This window comes from Rhinopithecus roxellana, chromosome 10 (genome assembly GCF_007565055.1).
Source record: "Rhinopithecus roxellana isolate Shanxi Qingling chromosome 10, ASM756505v1, whole genome shotgun sequence".
Lineage (NCBI taxonomy): Eukaryota > Metazoa > Chordata > Mammalia > Primates > Cercopithecidae > Rhinopithecus > Rhinopithecus roxellana.
The window spans coordinates 7,348,865-7,367,760 of NC_044558.1; the positions used below are offsets into that span (position 1 = coordinate 7,348,865).

General features: G+C 54.5%; 1 protein-coding gene across 1 annotated transcript in view; it reads right to left on the reverse strand.

Moving 5' to 3' along the window:
• LOC104672275 (IQ motif and Sec7 domain ArfGEF 3) overlaps positions 1 to 18,896 on the reverse strand; it is a 107,134-nt gene that overhangs the window by 22,904 nt on the left and 65,334 nt on the right. The window contains exons 4-5 of the mRNA XM_030939234.1: positions 8,761 to 9,860; positions 6,841 to 7,002 (exon numbers count right to left, since the gene is read on the reverse strand). Of these exons, the coding sequence (XP_030795094.1) occupies positions 6,841 to 7,002; positions 8,761 to 9,860 (1,262 nt within the window). The remainder of the gene's footprint in view (positions 1 to 6,840; positions 7,003 to 8,760; positions 9,861 to 18,896) is intronic.

Here is an 18,896-nt window from a genome sequence, read left to right on the forward strand (position 1 = left end):
GGCCCTTTAAGATACACATACACCAGACAGAGGAAGCTAAATCTGGCTCAGACCTCTTGAGACTTGCAAATCAGCTTCTCAGCTCTGCTTTCTTCCCAAATCGAGAGGATCAGGGCATAGCAAATAAGGGGCAGAGCGAATAATGCCAAGGCAAGAGGTGGGATAGTATCTGATTTTGTTCAGTTTCTCTGCTGCTGGCCAGGAGACTAGTTGTTTCTTTTCCCCAGGGCCTCAGTTTCTGCCAGGGTGAAATGAGAGGGCTGGACCAGCTGATTGTCTAAGGGGTCTTCGGTGTCATGATTCGCGGCGGGGGACTGACAAGGACTGTAAAAGCAACCGAACCACATGGGTCTCGGAATGACGCACAGCGGCTGGATGGTGCAGGGCTAAGGGCTCAGGGGATGGAGTCGCTGTGCCCGGCCTCAGACCGCAGCCACTGATTAGCTCTGTGACTGTGGGCAAGTTCCCTAACCTCTCTGTTCCTCAGTGCCTTTGTTTAGTACAGATTAGCTGCGCTTCCCTCCCAGAGTCGCTGGGAAGATGGAATGAGGTTCTACACGTAAGGCTCTCAGAACAGCACCGTGGCACACAGCACATGTGAGCCGCATTATATTTCATGGCCTGCTTGGTCACAAACAGCCCTCCTGGAGACACTGACACCCCGGAAGCCCCTCCTGGAAGGCCCGCGTTGGCCGGGCGCAGTGGCTCACGCCTGTAATCCCAGCACTTTGGGAGGCCGAGACGGGCGGATCACGAGGTCAGGAGATCGAGACCATCCTGGCTAACACGGTGAAACCCCGTCTCTACTAAAAATACAAAAACTAGCCGGGCGAGGTGGCGGGCGCCTGTAGTCCCAGCTACTCGGGAGGCTGAGGCAGGAGAATGGCGTGAACCTGGGAGGCGGAGCTTGCAGTGAGCTGAGATCCGGCCACTGCACTCCAGCCTGGGCCACAGAGCGAGACTCCGTCTCAAAAAAAAAAAAAGAAGGCCCGCATCGGAGTGGCCTGTTGCAGTCACAGCTGTCACACAGAGGAGACTAAGTCCTCCAGAGCAAAGGCCTGAGCAGTCAGGGAAGGACTGGGTGGCAGGTAGGTCCATTTTTATATGAAAGTCCAATTTAAATGCCAAAGTGGCTAGGCCAAAGGGAGTCTCAATCCTGGACTGAAGGTCCCAAGATCTCCAGCTACAGAAGTAAATAGGTCTTAAACTCTCACAACCGTTGACTGTTCAGGAGAATCCCTTGTCTATCCATGGTGGGGAGTGGGGCAGGAAAGAGTGGAGAGGTTAGGGTCAAGGCCATAACCCCAAAGACACCACTTTTGAAGATGTTCTCCTGCCACCCTTCTGGTGCTAGCAGTGTACCATTTTCAAAGCAGTGGAAATGACCCTAAATCTTCTATTCCTGCCTGCACTGGTTCTCTCTCTCTCTCTCTCTCTCCTTTTTCCCTCCCTCCCTCCCTCCTCTCTCCCTCCCTCCCTCCTCTCTCCCTCCCTCCCTCCTCTCTCCCTCCCTCCCTCCTCTCTCCCTCCCTCCCTCCTCTCTCCCTCCCTCCCTCCTCTCTCCCTCCCTCCCTCCTCTCTCCCTCCCTCCCTCCTCTCTCCTCTTCTCTCTCTCTTTCTCTCTTTCTCTCTCTCTTCTTTTTTGAGACAGGCTCCCACTCTGTTGTCCAGGCTTCCAGGCTAGAGTGCAGTGGCACAGTCACAACTCACTGCAGCTTCCATCTCGGGCTCAAGCGATTCCCCTGCCTTGGCCTCCCGAGTAGCTGGGACCACAGGTGCCCGCCATCACACCTGGCTATTAAAAAATTTTTTTTTGTAGAGATGAGGTCTCTTTTGCCCAGGCTGGAGTGCGGCGGTGCCCTAACAGTTCACAGTAGCCCTAACCTCCTAGGTTCAAGTGATTCTGATGCCTTGACCTCCCAAAGTGCTGGGACCACAGGCGTGAGCCACAATGCTTGCCTGGGCCTCTTTTTATCTCCTCCAGACACGTAAGGTCCGCCTGGGCCTGCTCTCCCCTTCCTCATAGGAATTCCTCAGGAATAAGGTAACTGAGATTACACACAGCAGTGTGGGCAGAATGTTCTCAAATGATTTCTTCCTAGCAACGAAAGGCCAGAGCCTTCCAGACTGTTGAATGTGACAGACAATGTGTCTTCATTTCTAAATGTCCTCTAAGAAGAACAAATCTGTTATACTCTGGCCAACATATTTCCATGGAAATAAAATAATGAAATCTGACCCAAACGGCAAACCCTGACATGTCCTGGAATTTAACAAAGGATGGAACAGATACAGTGGAGGGAAGAACACGCAGGAAGCTTTCTTCCGGCAGCTCACCCCAGAAGCTGCCTTCCTGCATTTCATGGAGATGGTAGACACCAGTGCTCTCCATGTACATGGGATTCACACCAGAAAAATCATCCAGGCCAGAAAGAGGCCGCTCACAGCCAGCATGGAACATTCCCCATCCACTGGCCTTCAAACCTGCTGAAGCGGACATTTCAGAAAGGAAATAGAGCAGAGCCAAATTCCCCAGCCATGTGAAAACGGAGAGGGAGAGGCTTCCAGCCCTAGAGGACCCTAACCCTGGCTGCTGTCTGGCTCCCGCTGCTGGCCTGCCACCGCACGACTCTCAGCTTCTGCACCGGGCTTCCTCAGGCTGCAGGCTGCTCCCCGGACTGGCCTGACCCCCTTCCCAGCAAAGCCCAGGAAGTTCCAGCAAGTTCTCATTGTCTGCCTAGTAGCCCTGAGTTTGAGTCACGTTTGAGGGTTCCTTGTGCGTGGGGAAGGGGACGGCGGGGAGGGGGTGTTCTAATGTCTGTGCTTTCAAGCAGGAAAGATAATAATGAAATAGCTAACATTTAGCCTGTTGTCCCAGCTACTCAGGAGGCTGAGGCAGGAGGAGCACTTGGGCCCAGGAGTTCAAGCTGCAGTGAGCTTTGATCATCCCACTGCCCAGTAGCCCTGGTGACAAAGAGAGATCCTGTCTCTAATAAAAAAAGAAAGAAAAGAAAGAGCTAACATTTACAGACAACTTACTAAGCGTCAGGCACTTCATGGACATTGAAAACATTTAATTCACTTGAGACAGGTACTCTTACCAGCATTTTACTAATGAGGAAACTGAGGCTGATTTCTCCTTTAAAAACAAACAGGCTGGATGTAGTGGCTCATGCCAGTAATCCCAGCATTTTGGGAGGCTGAGGTGGGAGCATTGTGTGAGGCTGGGAGTTTGAGACCAGCCTGGGCAACATAGTGAGACCCGCATTGCTACAAAAATATTAAAAAATTAGCCAGGTGTGGTGGCACATGCCAGTGGTGCCAGCTATTCAGGAGGCCGCGGTGGGAGGTTCTCTTGAGCCTAGGAGTTTAAGGCTGCAGTGAACCATGATTGCACCACCGCACTCCAGCCTGGGCAACAGAGCAAATCTCTGTCTCAAAAAAACCAAACGCAAAACCTTCGCAGGTAGACACTGGAGTGGGTGTGGCTCTTTGAGCTCAGAATGGCTTCTATTCTTATCACCTGATGAGGCCTGGGAAGAATACATTCCTTCTTGGAATGTGTCTTCTGTGGAAATAAGACACAAAAGGATGGAGATGTCAGCTTCCAAGAGCGCTGAGGGCCAAATTCTGAAAGCAAATGTCACAGCATTCATGATGCTCAGACAGACCAGCAGCCGAGGTGGCAGCTGCTCCCTCCCTCCTCTTCCTTTCCCCGCAGGCAGGCCTGAGAGTTGGGAAGCGCACCCTTCCCCTCTGAGAGGCTTTCTCATCGGCTGCTGCTTGGGAGAGTGCTGTGGTTTGGGCTGTTTTAGTCTCCAAGGGGATGGGTGATTTATATCCTTTTATTCAGCAAACAGCTTTGTACAGAACGAATGCCACTTGCTAAATGTCACCAGGCGGGGACAGGGTTGCTGCACAGAATCCCAATGAAGCCTTCCAGGCCTGGGCAAAATGGCACCTGGTGACTTGGCTAATGTGTGTGTTTTCTCTGGCGGGAGTAAGGAAGAGACAGTGATTCTGAAATTCAGACTGGCTGGCCAGAGTGGCAGGGAAATGCAGAGACTCCAGCGCCCACCTCCGCTGCTAGTGCCTGCCACTTCCTGCTTCTCCATCTTCTCCCTGCCCTTTGCAGGAGAGGGTCCTCTCCACCTCAGAGAGAAGCGAGGCAGTCGGTGACCTATGGACTTTAGGGAGGGGCTCCTTTCTGTGGCACTGAGTCAGCATGCCAGGGCCTTGCGGCTTTCATCAGGGCACATCGGGGCTCAGCTCTGCACTCAACCCGGCCCAAGCCAGGGTTCTGGCTGGAGGCCCCTTGGTCTTCTCACTCTCTTTTCATGCTCCTCCTTCTCACCTCTCCCCATCCACACCTAGGTCTGTAAGTTCCCTGAGACTGTGAGCCACACTTCTTCACACACACACACACACACACACACACACACACACACACACACGGGTGCCCAGCGTGGCCCCATTCTCAACACACAATAAATAAGTGCTTGATGTTTGTTGAATGAATAATAAATGGCCAACTCATTCCCCCATGAGCCCTGGCACTCCAGCACTGCCCTGGGGCCTGCGGGCTGCTCTGGCAGGATGACAAAGCATGCCCCAGTGTTTAGGGCACTAAGTGTACCAATGCACTAAGCGATGGGAAAGGCGGTGGAGTCTCAGGACTTGGAGAAACCTTTGCACATTGCCCAACCCTCTCGTTTTACAGATGAGGACACCGAGGCCCAGAGAGGTGACCTGTCAAAGCCACACAGCACAGAGGAGCAGAGCCTGGGTCCAGCTATTTCTCCGATCTCACCACCCTGCCTCTTCTCACTGGAAGAGTGTACCAAGGCAGGAGTCTGGCCCCTACCCATCCCGAGCCTGATCCCTGCCTAAGGGGGTTAGCCTAGCCCCCAGCCCGGCTCCTGTCCTCAACACAGGCTGCAGCCACTGCTCCAGGCCTCCAGCCCACAGCCCATACACCCAGTCTTGCAGGGAGGAGGGCAATTAGTTTTCACTGTGCCGCTCAGCACCACCTGGGCTGCAGGAAAACACTGCGTTCCCCGCACTCCAGATCAATGTGGGCCTCGCAGGTTAGAATTTAGGGCGCAGGCCACATGGAGACTGGGAAAGACAGAAGAAAACAGACAACAGTCAGGGCCTGCGGGTGAAGCAGAGTCACTCCTGCCCCCGGAGCAGAGACACACAGGAGGGGTTCCTGGGGTGACGGGGCCAGCACCTCACCCTGGCTTGGGGAGGAATGGACTGGGACAACAGTGCATGAAAGCCAGAGAGCTGAGCCGACTGGGGGACACAGAAAAGGAAGGGTGTGGGGAAATGCCATCTTTCCCCTTCTGCAACCTAGGTGTATCCTGGATCCCAGTATCACCTCCATGGGCCCCCACAGCAGTGCTGGGGAGGGGAAGGGAAGCCTGAGGGAGAAGAGAAAGGAGGTGACAGGGAGACACTGCCTAGCATTGGCTCTCTTTCCTCTTTGAGGCCCGCAGAGGGTCTCCACCAGCAGCTCCAGGAGGGATGATACATTGTCAAAAGTCACCAAGAGTCAGAGGCAGGAGCTCAGTTCTGCCCAGCTGAGGGCCGTGCAGGGATTTCAAGGTCCCTGAGCGGATCCCAGCCATCACTCATTGAGCTCAGTCAGATAACCACCACATCAGTGGATTTAGAAATGTGACAGGGATTTCAGAGGGCAATGGATCCAGCCCTTACAACCCAGCACCACTCTGCAGGCAGGGAAACGCAGGCCCAGAGGACAGGGGCTTCTCCACGTGGGCACACAGCACCAAGACAGCTCCATAAATAGAAGCTAAATCTCCGAACTCCCACTCCAGGGATGCTGACCACTGGGTGGGTGACTCCCTCAGCGTCCAAACCCTCTCTGGCAGTCCCTTGCTGCTCCAGGGGCCAGTACAAAAGGGATGGCTCCTCCCAGGGCCTCCGGGGAGACACGTCTGCTGACTGTCCCCAAGGAGAAAGAGGAGAGAGAAATGGGGGAGGGTCCCTAAGAATGGTGACCTTCAAGAAGGAGGCCAACCTAGGGGACTAGTGGAAGCCAGAAAGAGCAGGGGGGCATGGCAGGGGCTGGAGCCGATGTCCCAGGGAAGGAGCAGCTGCAAGGCCCTGCCCTCAGCCTCAGAGGAGCGCCAGCCCCACCCTGCCATCCTGGACGAGGTGTGAGTGTGAGGAGACTCTTGCCTGTCCACACTATCAAGGCTGAGCGGGGGCAAAGGCAGCACCCTTGGGGTCGCCACCCTGCGACTAGACTTTAAAACCATTTTCTTTGGTTTTAAACAGTTTTTCTTTGGTCATGATTTTGTTGGTTGACTTATCTTTATGGAATTGTAGTATTTTCTTGCTCTAAAACCCTCAGTCTAACCCCTTCTTCTTTCTGCCTCCCATTTTTGCCTCCAGCGATATGAAAATGAACCTTGGAGAATGGGTGGGTCCTGGGGGAGGGGGGCCGAGGGGCTTGTCACTGGGTAGAGATGAACCCCAGAGCTGACACAAGCCCTTTCCTTTTCCTGGTTTCTCCTGCCCTGGACGGTGGCAGACAGAAAGGGCTTCTTGTCTCTTTGGACCATTTCTGTATCCCTGGTGCCTCAAATGGAGCCGGGCCTGGAGCGAACTCAATCAATGACTCTGACGGGAGACAGGGCTCTGGCTCACTGGGGTGATGGGCTAAAGAGGGGATACTGGTTCCTGTGGACAATCTGGAAGCTGGAAGCTGTCAGAACTGGAGTGAGGATTTCACCAAGGAGCTCACGGAGAGAGCCCGGGCAGGTGGGGTGTGGGACGGAGTTGGGGGAGCCCAGAGCGCCGGGTACTCACTCCAGCACGTCGCGGTTGAACTGCTTCTTGCTGTTGCCCAGGAACTCTCCAATCATCTGGCGGCTGAGGCCCTTTCGCTGGAGGAGGAAATGGGCCACACCAATGGGGGTGTCCGGGATGAAGCCGCGGGAGATCAGGAACTGGATGCCCTTGTCCGGGTTTCTGGAGGTGGGGAGAGTGGGGAGAGTGGGGAGAAGCAGTAGAGAGTGAGCTGAAGCCACCCATGACTCTTTCCTCCCTGTCTTCCACCCATAGAAGTGCCCAGAGGTTCCTTGGAAATCCAGTTCCCCATTGGAAGCACCTCTCACCAGAGCCTCAGCCCACTGAACGTCCTCACGCAGAGGATGGTGCGTGACCAGAAGGAGGACAGGGGAGATCTGCAAACAAAGTGAATTCCAGAGCAGGTGGAGAAGGACCCTTCTCTGTCCCTGCCTCCTGGGTCTTACCCCAGGCCTGCCCTTCCCCCTACCCATATCCTGTTGTCAATATGCAGGTCCCCACCGCAGATGCCCCAACCCTGGAGAGAGGGTGGGAGAAACAGAGGTGGGATCTCCGCCACACCCCCTCTTTCCTGTGCAAGCTTTGAAGCCATGCTCCTCCCTGAGCTGTTTCTCACCGGTCCAGGAGGAAATAAGTGCAGAAACACAAGGTAAGCACTTAGAACCTTCCATAGCATTTCAACATTTCCAGGACAACTAGGCATGTGATTGTTTTTCTAGCAACTCATTTTTATTGTATTTTACAAAAGTATTAGCCCACAATGTATTTTCAGAGGGGTGTGGGGGAACAAAACTGGTCCTTCGCTATGGATAGTTTAAGAATTACTGCCTTGGGGGAGACAAGTATCTGTGTGAGTTTTCATGTGCGTGAAGAAGTGACACTGTGGAAGTGGGGGTGGTTTAGCATCAGATCCGCCTTCCCCTAGGTCTGCCGAGTACTAGTTATTTCATCGTGTGCAACTCGCCTTACTGGTGTGAGCCGGCTTCCTTTTCTGTAAAACAGCAAGGTAGTACCTCTGTGTAGATACTGCTGGGAAGATTATAGACGCTTTATGTAAGGTGAGCTATGAACAGTAGCTACTTCCTCTAGAAGAGAAGCCTCTTGAGGCCAGGGGATGTCTCCTACTCACCTCTGTGGTCACAGTGCCTGGCACCCAATAAATAACAGCCAAATGAATGGATGAATGTGCATTAGGGCCAGAGAGAGATGCTCTTGGCTTGGGGTTATGAAGCGACGAGTGGAGGATGGAGGCGAGTGCCTCATGGACTTGACATTTCCATGGAAGGGGCAGGTGTGCTTCCTTTCCTCGCTTGGGACTGGCTGTATACATTCTGTGTCTCATTGGGGTCTCTGAGCTATGGCAGTCGGTCATTTCTCCCCTGTTCTCTTTCTACTCTGCCTCTGCCTGCTTCACACTCTCTCTTCCTGGTAGCCCTCCCCTCTCCTACTCTCTGCTGGCATTCCTTACAAGGCGCCTCTCCTCCCTCCCCCACCAGCCCCGCATTTCATCAACGCTGGGAGCTAATGCATTTTCCCTGGCTTCATATTCCACCCGAATGATTGCTGCTTAATCCTCAAACCGCCTGGACTGCTATTTACTTAATACTGTCTTTTCTTTTACATTCTCTTACTTTTCAAACCCTAGCTTCATCTTAAACTGTAACAGTTGTGAAAGCATGTGTTTGATGTGTTATTTTTTTCCTTTAATCTCTCTTAAAATAAACTCAGAATGATTAAAAATAAAATGCGTACTTCCTAAACATGACCCAGGGCTCAGGCAAGGCACAGATGCGCCTGCAGGGCCCTGGGATGACGTGGGCAGTTACCTGGTGCCCTGTTTGGTGGAGGAGAGGTGTCCCTCCTCCTTCCATCCCTCCCATGACGTCCAGGACTCCGGGCTGGGGGCCAGGGCTGACTTACATGTTGAATAGGTTGAGGCCGATGCGGTAGAGTCGCTTGCGCAGGGTGTCGGTGGAGAGCGTGGGCGACTTGCAGCTGGCTGGGTTCTCGCAGTGGTAGCGCGGCAGGCTCAGGATCATGGCCTGCAGGGCATCCTTGGAGGCGGAGGCCGACACCTCCGAGCCTGACTTGGCGGACTTGGTGGACGTGCTGCTGCTGCTCAGCTGCTCCAAGTCGCCTGCCTCAGCCTTGGCCCCTTTCCCCACTTCTGCCGCCGCCTTCTCCTCCTCCTCCTCCTCCTCCTCCTCCTCTGCTTTGGCTGCTGTGGCTTCATCCACCGCCCCGCTAGCCCCAGCCTCTGTGCATGAGTCCTCCGCTGACGCGTCCCCCCGGCCCACAGCGGGGGCTTCCGGGGCCTCCTGCCCAGGGGTCTCGCCCTGCTCCGCCTTGCCCGCCGCGGGCTCTGCTGTGGCCTGGGCCGTCTGAGCGCCTACGCAGTTGGCTACCGACAGAGCCGTGGAGGAGGAGACGGATATGTTCTGGTTGGCGATCTGCACCGTGACGTCCCGGAAAGCCATCATGAGGGTGCCGCTGTGGCCCGGGGGCAGGCCGGGCGTCTCCGCGGCCTCATCCCCGGGCCCAGGGCCTGCGCTCTGCGGCTCCCGCATCTCGCCCTCCAGGCCCGGGGACCCTGCGGCCGCCTGCAGGGCCTGGTGGAGCTGGTAAGCGCCACCCTCCTGCAGGGAGCACATGGTCTTGAGGCTCCAAGTACTGAGCGCGTCGTCGATGGACTTGGCCAGGGACTGCACCTGCTCGGTGAAGGAGTCCTCCAGCTCGGTAAGGGTGCCCGCGAAGGTGGGCGGCAGGGATGGCGAGCGCACCAGCGGCAGCCCCATGAGGCCGTAGCCCTCCATGAGCGCTTTCTCGGCCGCCAGGCTTTCGGCCGTGGGTGCCCGCACCTTGTGCAGGGAGATCCGCCGTGGCAGGCGGCTCTCCAGAAGCGAGTTGCGGATTTTCTCAAAGTTCTTGCTGAGCTGGTATTGGCGGAAGGCGGTTTGGATGGTGCAAGCGGCGCGCCGGGACACCAGGTGACCCCCGTACTTATGTTCTAGCATTTCAATCTGCAAGGACAAGACAGAGAGGAGGAAGGACTCAGAGGGGAAAGGTGGTCAACCCCTCTGAGGAGTGGTGGAGTCACCCGGCCAAACTTGGGTGGGGCCCAGGAATGGACACTGGGGGGCTCCTGGGCAGCCCAAGTCTGAACCGCCTAGCATGTCACGGCCACGCGCAAGACTCCTAGAGGTGTAGGATGGAGGGATCCGTTCTGGGGACGGGTGATGTCCCAAGGGCCAGGAGGGAGGTGCTGTGTATGGTGGACAGATTTTGATGCTGTGGCGGGTATTACAACATGCTCATGGACGGGCACAGTAGCTCAGGCCTGCAGTCCTAGCCTCTTGGGAGGCTGAGAGAAGATTGAGCTTAGGAGTTTGAGACCAGGCTGGGCAACATAGCTGGACCTTGTCTCTCTCTAAAAAATAATAATAATAAAATTAAATTAAATTAACTGGGTGTCCTGGTGTGTGCCTGTGGTCTTCAGCTACTGGGAAGGCTGAGGTAGGAGGATTGCTTGAGCCCAAGGAGTTGGAGGTTACAGTGAGCTATGACTGTACCACAGCACTCCAGCCTGGGCAAAAAGGTGAGACTTTGTGTGTGTGTGTGTGTGTTTTTTTTTTTGAGACAGAGTCTCGCTCTGTCACCCAGGCTGGAGTGCAGTGGCCGGATCTCTGCTCACTGCAAGCTCCACCTCCCGGGTTTACGCCATTCTCCTGCCTCAGCCTCCCGAGTAGCTGGAACTACAGGCGCCACCACCTCGCCCGGCTATTTTTTTTCATTTTTAGTAGAGATGAGGTTTCACTGTGTTAGCCAGGACGGTCTCGATCTCCTGACCTCGTGATCCACCCATCTCGGCCTCCCAAAGTGCTGGGATTACAGGCTTGAGCCACCACGCCCGGCCGTGTCTGTTTTTTTTTTAAGTTCATGTTGGAGATGCACACAGAAGTATTTATGGGTAAAATGCATGACACCTTGAATATATGTTAAAATATTCTGTCAAAAAATGTGGAAGAGTTAGATTAGATGACACAACATTAATATTAATAAATATTAATAAAATGGTTACAGCTGAATGATAGCTGGGGGGAGTTCATAACACTATTGTTTCTACTTTTGTGCACACTTTAAAAATAATAAACAACGAAAAACAGAAATGCTAAAAACACCTCACAGCTCCTCGTGCTTCCCCACTCCTCCCCAGCAACCATGTCTCTGTGGTGTTTTTTTTTCCCTGGGAACGTCAGAAGGGTTGGGATCTGGGCTGGACCATCTGTGTGTTCCCAGGACATAGTCAGCTGCTCAGTAAATGTGGCTTTGCTAAAAAGTTGAGTAGGTGTCTCAAGAAGGGGGGTCCCTCCAGGCCACCGTTACCAAGAGTCCCCAATTTGAGTCACCTCTGTTCTTATGGTGGGAGCTGTCCAACCAGGGCAGGGCAGGGTGGTGCAGGCTCGGGGGCATGGCACCTCACCTGGGCAGATCTGATCCCAGGAAAGCTTCTGTCAGGGGGCCAGTGTGCCTCCTCTCGGCTCCGTCCTCCTGTGCACGGGCTTTCTCCTCTCAGGTTGCTACACTCTCACTTTTCCACCCTATTGGAACTTCTCAGGAAAGGACAGGGAAGGTATGACGGAGCCATGCCCCCAGAGGCTTCTGCCTTTCAGTAAGGGACAAGGCCTGTGAGAAGGTGATGGGCTTAAATGGTGGCATCCTAGACTCTGATCAGCCGTCAGAGAAGTTTGGGAAGTGAGAGTGCTCCAGGTTCCTGAAATTATGTCCTATTCACAACCAGACATGCCAGGTACACACGGTGCCCTTCCCGAACAAAGAATCGGGATGCGTGCGCTGAGATGAACGACTGGAGGCAAGAACAACGACATCACTCCCATGTTCTCCAGGGATCATGGGTCGGGAGCGGTACAGATAGAAAGGCCACACTTCATCCCTCAGCACAATACTTCAGCCTGCTTCCTGCTCCACTGGAGCCCCCAAAGGCTGCAGCCAGAATGAATGCCTGCCTCCGTGCCCTCTGCTCACTTCCTGCAGGGCGTGATGGGTGCCCCACTACCAGGCTAGCAGCGGTACCCTCTTAGCTCAAGAGACCTTGAGGATACAACCCCAATCCACAAAGGCAATCCCAGGTAAAACGGGGCATCCTCAGCATCCTCAGGGCTTGTCTTCAGTGCTTCCAGCCTGGCCATTCAGTGCCTTCCCCATTCCCACACCTGGGGACATCATTCTGTCTTCCCCAGCTTCCAGCCTGGCCATTCAGTGCCTTCCCCATTCCCACACCTGGGGACATCATTCTGTCTTCCCCAGCATCCAACTCTACCCTCGGAGATAGCTGGAACTCATGCAGATTCATGTGTAAATGGCGACTAAGGCTTCCTATATGGTTTCTCTCAAAGCTACTTGCATTCCATAAGGGACAAGGCCCTGAGCAGGAGGAAGCTCCCAGTGCTATCACAATCCCCCTGTTGGAGGGGTCTTCAAGGTGCTCTAAACCACACCAAGTGTATTCCTCATCTACTGCTGTGCAACACATTACCACAAATCCAGCCACTTAAAGCAGCACCTGTTTATTTCTCACGTCGCTCTGTGAATCCAGTCTGGGCATGGCTCATCTGGGTTATCTGCTCAGGATCTCACCAGGCTGAAACCAAGATAGCACTCAGGGCTGCAATATCATCTAAGGTGTGGGGTCCTCCTTTGAGCTCACTCTTGTTGGCACAGTTCAGCTCCTGTAATCGCAGGACTTAGGCCCTCAGTCACCAGAGGTTGCCGGCCATCCCCCAGCATGTGGCCCTCTGCATAACCTGATAGCTCAGTCCTTCAAGGCCAACAGGACAGTGTCTGTCTGGGCCTTCAGCTTCATTTATAGGGTGGACCTGACTAGTTCAGACCCACCCTGGATGATGTTTCTTTTTATTAATTCAAAAGCAACCAAATGGTAACCTAATCATCAGAGTGATGTCCCATCACATTCACTCATCCTGCCCATACTCAAGGGAAGGGGATTACATAGGATGCGTACACTGGCGTGAAGGGGACTTGAGGGCCATCTTAGAATTCTGCCCACGGTGTGAACTGGACAGCTGCCCACTTGATCTTTACTAGGTATGACCTCATGCACCCATAAGAGACACAGACACTTGTCTCTGAGGCATTCTGTTCCTGCTCCTGCAGAAATAATGTAGCCTGGCTCATTCTCCCTGCTGAACTTGGACACACTTCCTGAGGCCTGGAATAGGGACTTGGCTTTGGCTCAGGCAGGAAAGTCCTTCTCCAGGGGAAACGTAGAGAGGAAGGGGACTGAGCACTAAACTGGCTCCTTTACTCTCAATTTCTGTCAACCTTACTCAAGCACCATGAGAAACGGACAGATTTCCCATTTCTTTCTTTTTGAGATGGAGTCCTGCTCTGTCACCCAGGCTAGAGTGCAGTGGCATGATCTCGGCTCACCATAACCTCCACCTCCTGGGTTCAAGCAATTCTCCTCCCTCAGCCTCCAGAGTAGCTGAGATTACAGGTGTGTGCCACTGTACCTGGCTAACTTTTGTATTTTTTTTAGTAGAGACAGGATTTTGCCATGTTGGCCAGGCTGGTCTTGAACTCCTGGCGCCTGGGTGATCTGCCCGCCTCGGCCTCCCAAAGTGCTGGGATTACAGGTGTGAGCCGCTGCACCCGGCCAGATTTCACATTTCTTTTCCATCTGGCCTATTTGTACTTCTAGGGAAACCCCAGGCCCAAGAACATTCTTCTGCAGCACGAGATGCTATTGGCAACACAGGGAAGGTATGAAATCCATTGCTCGAGATGCTCCCAAAATGGTGATGGGGTCCAGGCCCTTGGCATGGTGTCACCCTGCTTGAAGGCAGAAGACTGGCTGACATAACCCTAGGAGACTCCGTCTACTACTGGGCGATGTCGATGCTTCACCCAACCAGGAAAGAAAACCAGATTTTACATTCTTGAATCTGTCCCATCACATCCTCCACTAGACATCAAGCCCCACGAGGGCCGATTTTGCCCTCCATGGTCACTGCTGTCTCCTCCAACGCTTGGACAGTACCCAGCACATAGTAGGTCTTCAACGAGTATGTATTGGACAAATTAATTCCAAAGTTATATTTGTGACTCTCAAAAACCTTCCTAACCTGACCCACAGCAGATGCTCTCCCCCTCCTGCCTCCTTTGTGTGTTCAGCTCATCCCACAGGTGCTCCTTTTACTCCGATTTCCTTCTTTCTATCTGCAGCTTTGCACCTGGCCACAGATCTTTCCAGATCTCCCCAGGCTACAGCGTAACTCTGCTGACTCCACTGCCTCTGGGGCACTAGCCCGTTCCCTTTATTCCTATTTTCCACTGAACCTCTAGGAACACTAGCCTCTGCCTCACTCCAGGAGCAAACGCCAGATACTGACCCAACCCTGCCCTGAGCCCTGTGCGCTAGCTCCTGCTGCCTCCCGTCTCAGTCAAGGGCGAGAGATGTTAAACTCATCCACGGCCCATCAGCAGGGAAGAGGCAGATCTGGGGCTTGTCACTCAGCCCAAGGGCCTCCTCAGCCTCCCTCCCTGCTCCTTTCTGCAGCTCTCCCAGTGCTTATTACTCAGTCTATCCGGGTTGTCCTGTCTCCCTACAACCTCTTAATCCTGTATTCTGGCCACAAAACTCCTATGTGCGCTGGTTACGAGTCACATGGGTGCCACTGCCAGTCTCCACACACATTTTAATTCTCCCCATACACTCTGGACATCGTCCATAGCTTCTGCGTTGGACATTATCAGAGGAACCTGTGACAGGTGATAATTAACAATGAATTAAGAGGGGAGCTATGTCAGGCAGAGCCTTCCAGGTCACTCTAAACAGGCTCCCCAGGTTGACACCTTCTCAGCCCTGTCTGCCTTCCCTCTGAGGACCCAGTGCATTCTCTTAACTTCACTCTACTTTGATGGGCCGGTGAGCAAGTGGCAAATAAGGGGAATGACCGGCCCCAGATCCCTGCTGATTGGCCTTGGATGAATTTAACGTCTTTGACTCTCAGTTTTCATATCTATTAAGTGGGGCTTATCTTGCTGACCCTGTATCTTCTCATGAGGATTAAATTATTTCATGTAGCACCCAGCACAGAGCAGGAGCTTACTAAGTGGTAACTGCTTAATGGTGACAGTGATAATGATGGGAATGACTCTCAAGTCTCCATTCCTAGCCTTGATCCCAGACCCACATTTCCAACAGCTTGTGGATCCTCTGTCCATCTAGACTGTTTTCCCTACCTCACCCAAACCAGCTCTGGTTGACTTCCTTATTGGCCTGACAAGCACCCAGCCTGGGAAACTCGCCTTGTCCTGGGGTTTTTGTTGGTCCTGTCCACTGTGTTTGTCAGCCTGCTGTAGCTCCCGGGCCCCCCACCCCTAGACCTTTGGCAATCACCCATGATCTTCCTTCCAGAATGTCACCACATAGGGCTCTCTGTCTTCCCACTTGGACGATGCCCGCAGCATCCTTACTATCTCTGTGTCCTTCTTACTCCCACCATCACCTCACACTGCAGAACCAGACCCAAGCTCTCAGACAGCAGGCGTCAACACAGGCTTTTCTTTGTTTGAGAACCATTGCCCCAAACGGATGCAAATGCTTCTTCCTGGTTTTCCAGCCCTAACAATCTGGCAGGGCCACAAAGTCCACAGTGCTCAGCAGCTCCTGCCTGCTCTCCCCGACTGCCCCCACGAGTCTTGGGCACTCATTTGCGTTCTCTCCCAGCCTGCAATGCTCTCCCCAACCTCAACTCCCAGCCTCCCCTTTCGTCTAGGTAGAAATGTCCTCTTCTTCGAGACCTATCTCAAATGTGCCTCCTCCATGCAGCCCTCTCAATGCCCGGAACAGACGGGGTCTCCCTGCCTCTGGCCTCAACTTCTCTTTGACACTCAGTCTTTGGCACTAATCTTTGTGGCATTTCTCCAACCCATCCTTCCCTCCCTTTCCCTCCCCCAGGCTCCAACAGAGCATAAGTTATTCACAACATCAAATATGTCTTAGTCATCCTGTCCAGCACCCAGCACCTTAACTGGCATGGAGCAACTGCTCCCTGAATAACACTGGAATTCAGTTCTGGGCTCACCATCATGTGTCCTAACCCATTTAACAACCAACTCCCACTGATCCCAGACTTGGGCCTGCCACACCCCCAACCTGCACTGTCCCCTACACCTTCCTCCCCACCCTCAATGCTCAGTGCCACCCCCTGCTCAGAGCTCTCACCGCAGACTGTCCATCACAGGCAAGACAGCTGTCCCTGCATCTCTTGTGCCCAGTGCTGGGCCAGACCTGTGGTTGAGGCTGTTTGCAGACATGAACTAAACTGAATTCTCTCCTGTGACCCCAGGGAAATCAAAATCCAGGCTCTTGTCCAGGCCTGGGCTTGGAACCCAGGACTCCATCCTTCCTCCCACCCCGGCATCCTGGCAGGACATGGGGACTCATTAATGGCCTAGGTCAGCTCCATCCACGACAGCCAAGCCCTCCCATCTACCCCAGTCCCATTCTGAACCAGAGCCAGGTCAGAGAGCAGAGAGAGGTGGGGCAGGGAAGGCGCCCCAGGGAAAGAGGGGTCTGAGCCCACTGGCCAGGGAGCAGCTCTGCTCACTTCTCTCTAAACCCCAGAAATCAGGAGGACTGATGGCCTCGCCTCCTCCCAAGAGAGCAATTTCTCAGCTTCTGCCAGAAGCATCAGTGGCAGGGGCCGCGGGGGCCTCCGTCTCTCTAATGAGCCTCTCAGTGTTAATTAGAACAGGCTCCCTTTTTTCAGGTTGCTGCGGCAGCTGAGCCTGAAGAGGCCGCTGAAAGATGGCGGCCAAGCCAGAGCGTGGGGAGGAAGAGCCGCTAGCTGGGGGGCACAGTGCTGAGGAGCGCGGGCCAGGTGTGGGGGGCTCCAAATGTGAATGAGAATTTGCTCCCATCCAAGACTTCCCAGTTGAGACCATGAAAGCACAGCCTGTTGTAAGCCTCCAGAACTTGGCCAGGTGAGCCCGGGCGTGAGGCTGAGGAGCAGAGAGCCTGGGGAGGCTGGTGCTTTGGGGGTGTTCGGAGAGGCCCACAGGAGCCTTGGGTCTGTGCTGGGCAGGGCTGTGGCCTCCTGCAAGGCAGGGGACTCATGCCTGCTCTGTGTGCCCTCCTCCCAGCCTGCTGTCTGGAATACAGCAAGTGCTTGACACGCAGGGCATTGAGGCCTGCCTGGGAGCAGGCAGCCAGGTGGGCATGGGGGACGCGCTATGGCTCAGCCAGTAGTGAGGTCACGAGACTCTCCAGTGGAGCTGTCCCAGGAGTGGCTCTGAAGCCAGGTTGGGCTGCCTGCCCTCCTCATGCTCCACAGACTGTGTGCCACTTCCACGGGGCCTGTTCCTCACTGTAATGCCAAGAGATGGTGGACGGTACTAGCTCAAAACCACGGGCTGTGGAGTCCATGTCTTGGCTGCATTACTTCCTAGGGCTGTGTCCTTGGGCAAGTTCCTTAACATCACTCAGCCTTAATCTTCCCATTTCAGAAATGGGACAGTAATGGTGCCAACCTCACGGGGACACTGTGCAGACCCGGGGAGATAACACATGGCAACTGTTAGCCTGGGCCTGACACAGAGCTACAGCTCAGGCAGTACCACTGGTGCTGGGCCTGTGTCTGCCCACCACTGGCCTGTGTCCGCCCACCACTGGGTCTGTGTCCGCCCACCACTGGCCTGTGTCCGCCCACCACTGGCCTGTGTCTGCCCACCACTGGGCTGTGGGCGCCTTGATGACTTGATGACTAGGCCTGTATCTTTTGCATCGTAGTGTCTTCAGGCCTAGCACAGGGCCTGGGACGGAGTGGCTGTGCAGTGCGGTTTCCCGAACTGAATGAACTGGGGAGAGGAACAACCCCTGGAGTGCCCCGTCCTCACCACTGTCCTCTGTAGGCTGGTGCCCCGGTGCCCTCTGTGCCCATGGTAGAAATCTCACCTTCAGCGTGGGAAGGGGCCAGGAGGCACTCTGGTACAACCCTTGGTTCACACATGAGGAAACCAAGGTACAAAGAGGGAAAGTGACTCAGAAACAGCCACCACATCTCCCTGAAGAGGTGCCTCATAGTGAGGCTGGACCCTGAGGCTTGGGGTTTGGGGATCTGTGGGAAGGGGCTTCTCTCCAGCAGAACATGGCTTCTGTCCAGGACCTGGCTCGGGGAGCAGGGTCCAGATTCTACTGACCACAGCTCCACAGCCCTCTGGCGTGGACAGCCCAGAGGGCTCTGTAATTCAGATGGCCAAGCAGGGCTCCAGTCACTCCACAACAGGATACAAACCCCCTCGAGGGCTTGGAGGAATTTCAAAATCACACCTAGGCCCTCTATGTCCTGGCCGTAGCCACTTTCCTAAAGGGCTCCCCAAAGGAACCTGCATGCTCACTCCTTGGCCCGCCCTACGTTGTATCCCCCAGGACTGCGGGGGTGGGGTGAGAGGGTCGAAGGCAGAGGGAGCAGAGAAGAGCTGGCAGGAGGACCGTCTTGCTGTGTGACTTGTGACAGGTGCTGGGGAAGGGCCAGGAAGCTGGAGGGCAGGCCTCGTTTGGTCATTCACTTGCTTGTGCCTTCATTCCTATGTTCCTTCCCTGGTGAGCATTTCCTAGGTGCCCAAGACTGTGCAAGGTGCAGGGCAGCAAAGGTGGGCAAAGACAGGGCAGTTCCCAGGGCACAGCTCCAGGAGCACTGGCTCTTCCTGTGGGCTATGCAGCACCCTGGAGGTGTCCTGAGCCCCACCTGCTCAACTCCACACAGCCCTGAGAACAACATGGTCCATGCAGTTAATCAGAACAGCTCCCACTCCCAGACAGCACAGAGGAGGCAACAGGCAATGGGTAAAAGCACGTGCCTCGGCTGCAACCTGAAGTATGAGCAGAAGTCTCCCAGGTGCAGCAGACGGGGTCAGGGACAGGCGAGGAGTATCGCCAGGAGAGGAAACAAAACCACACGAAAGCCCAGAGGTGAGGGTGGCTTGAGATTCGGGACAGCAAATAAGAACGG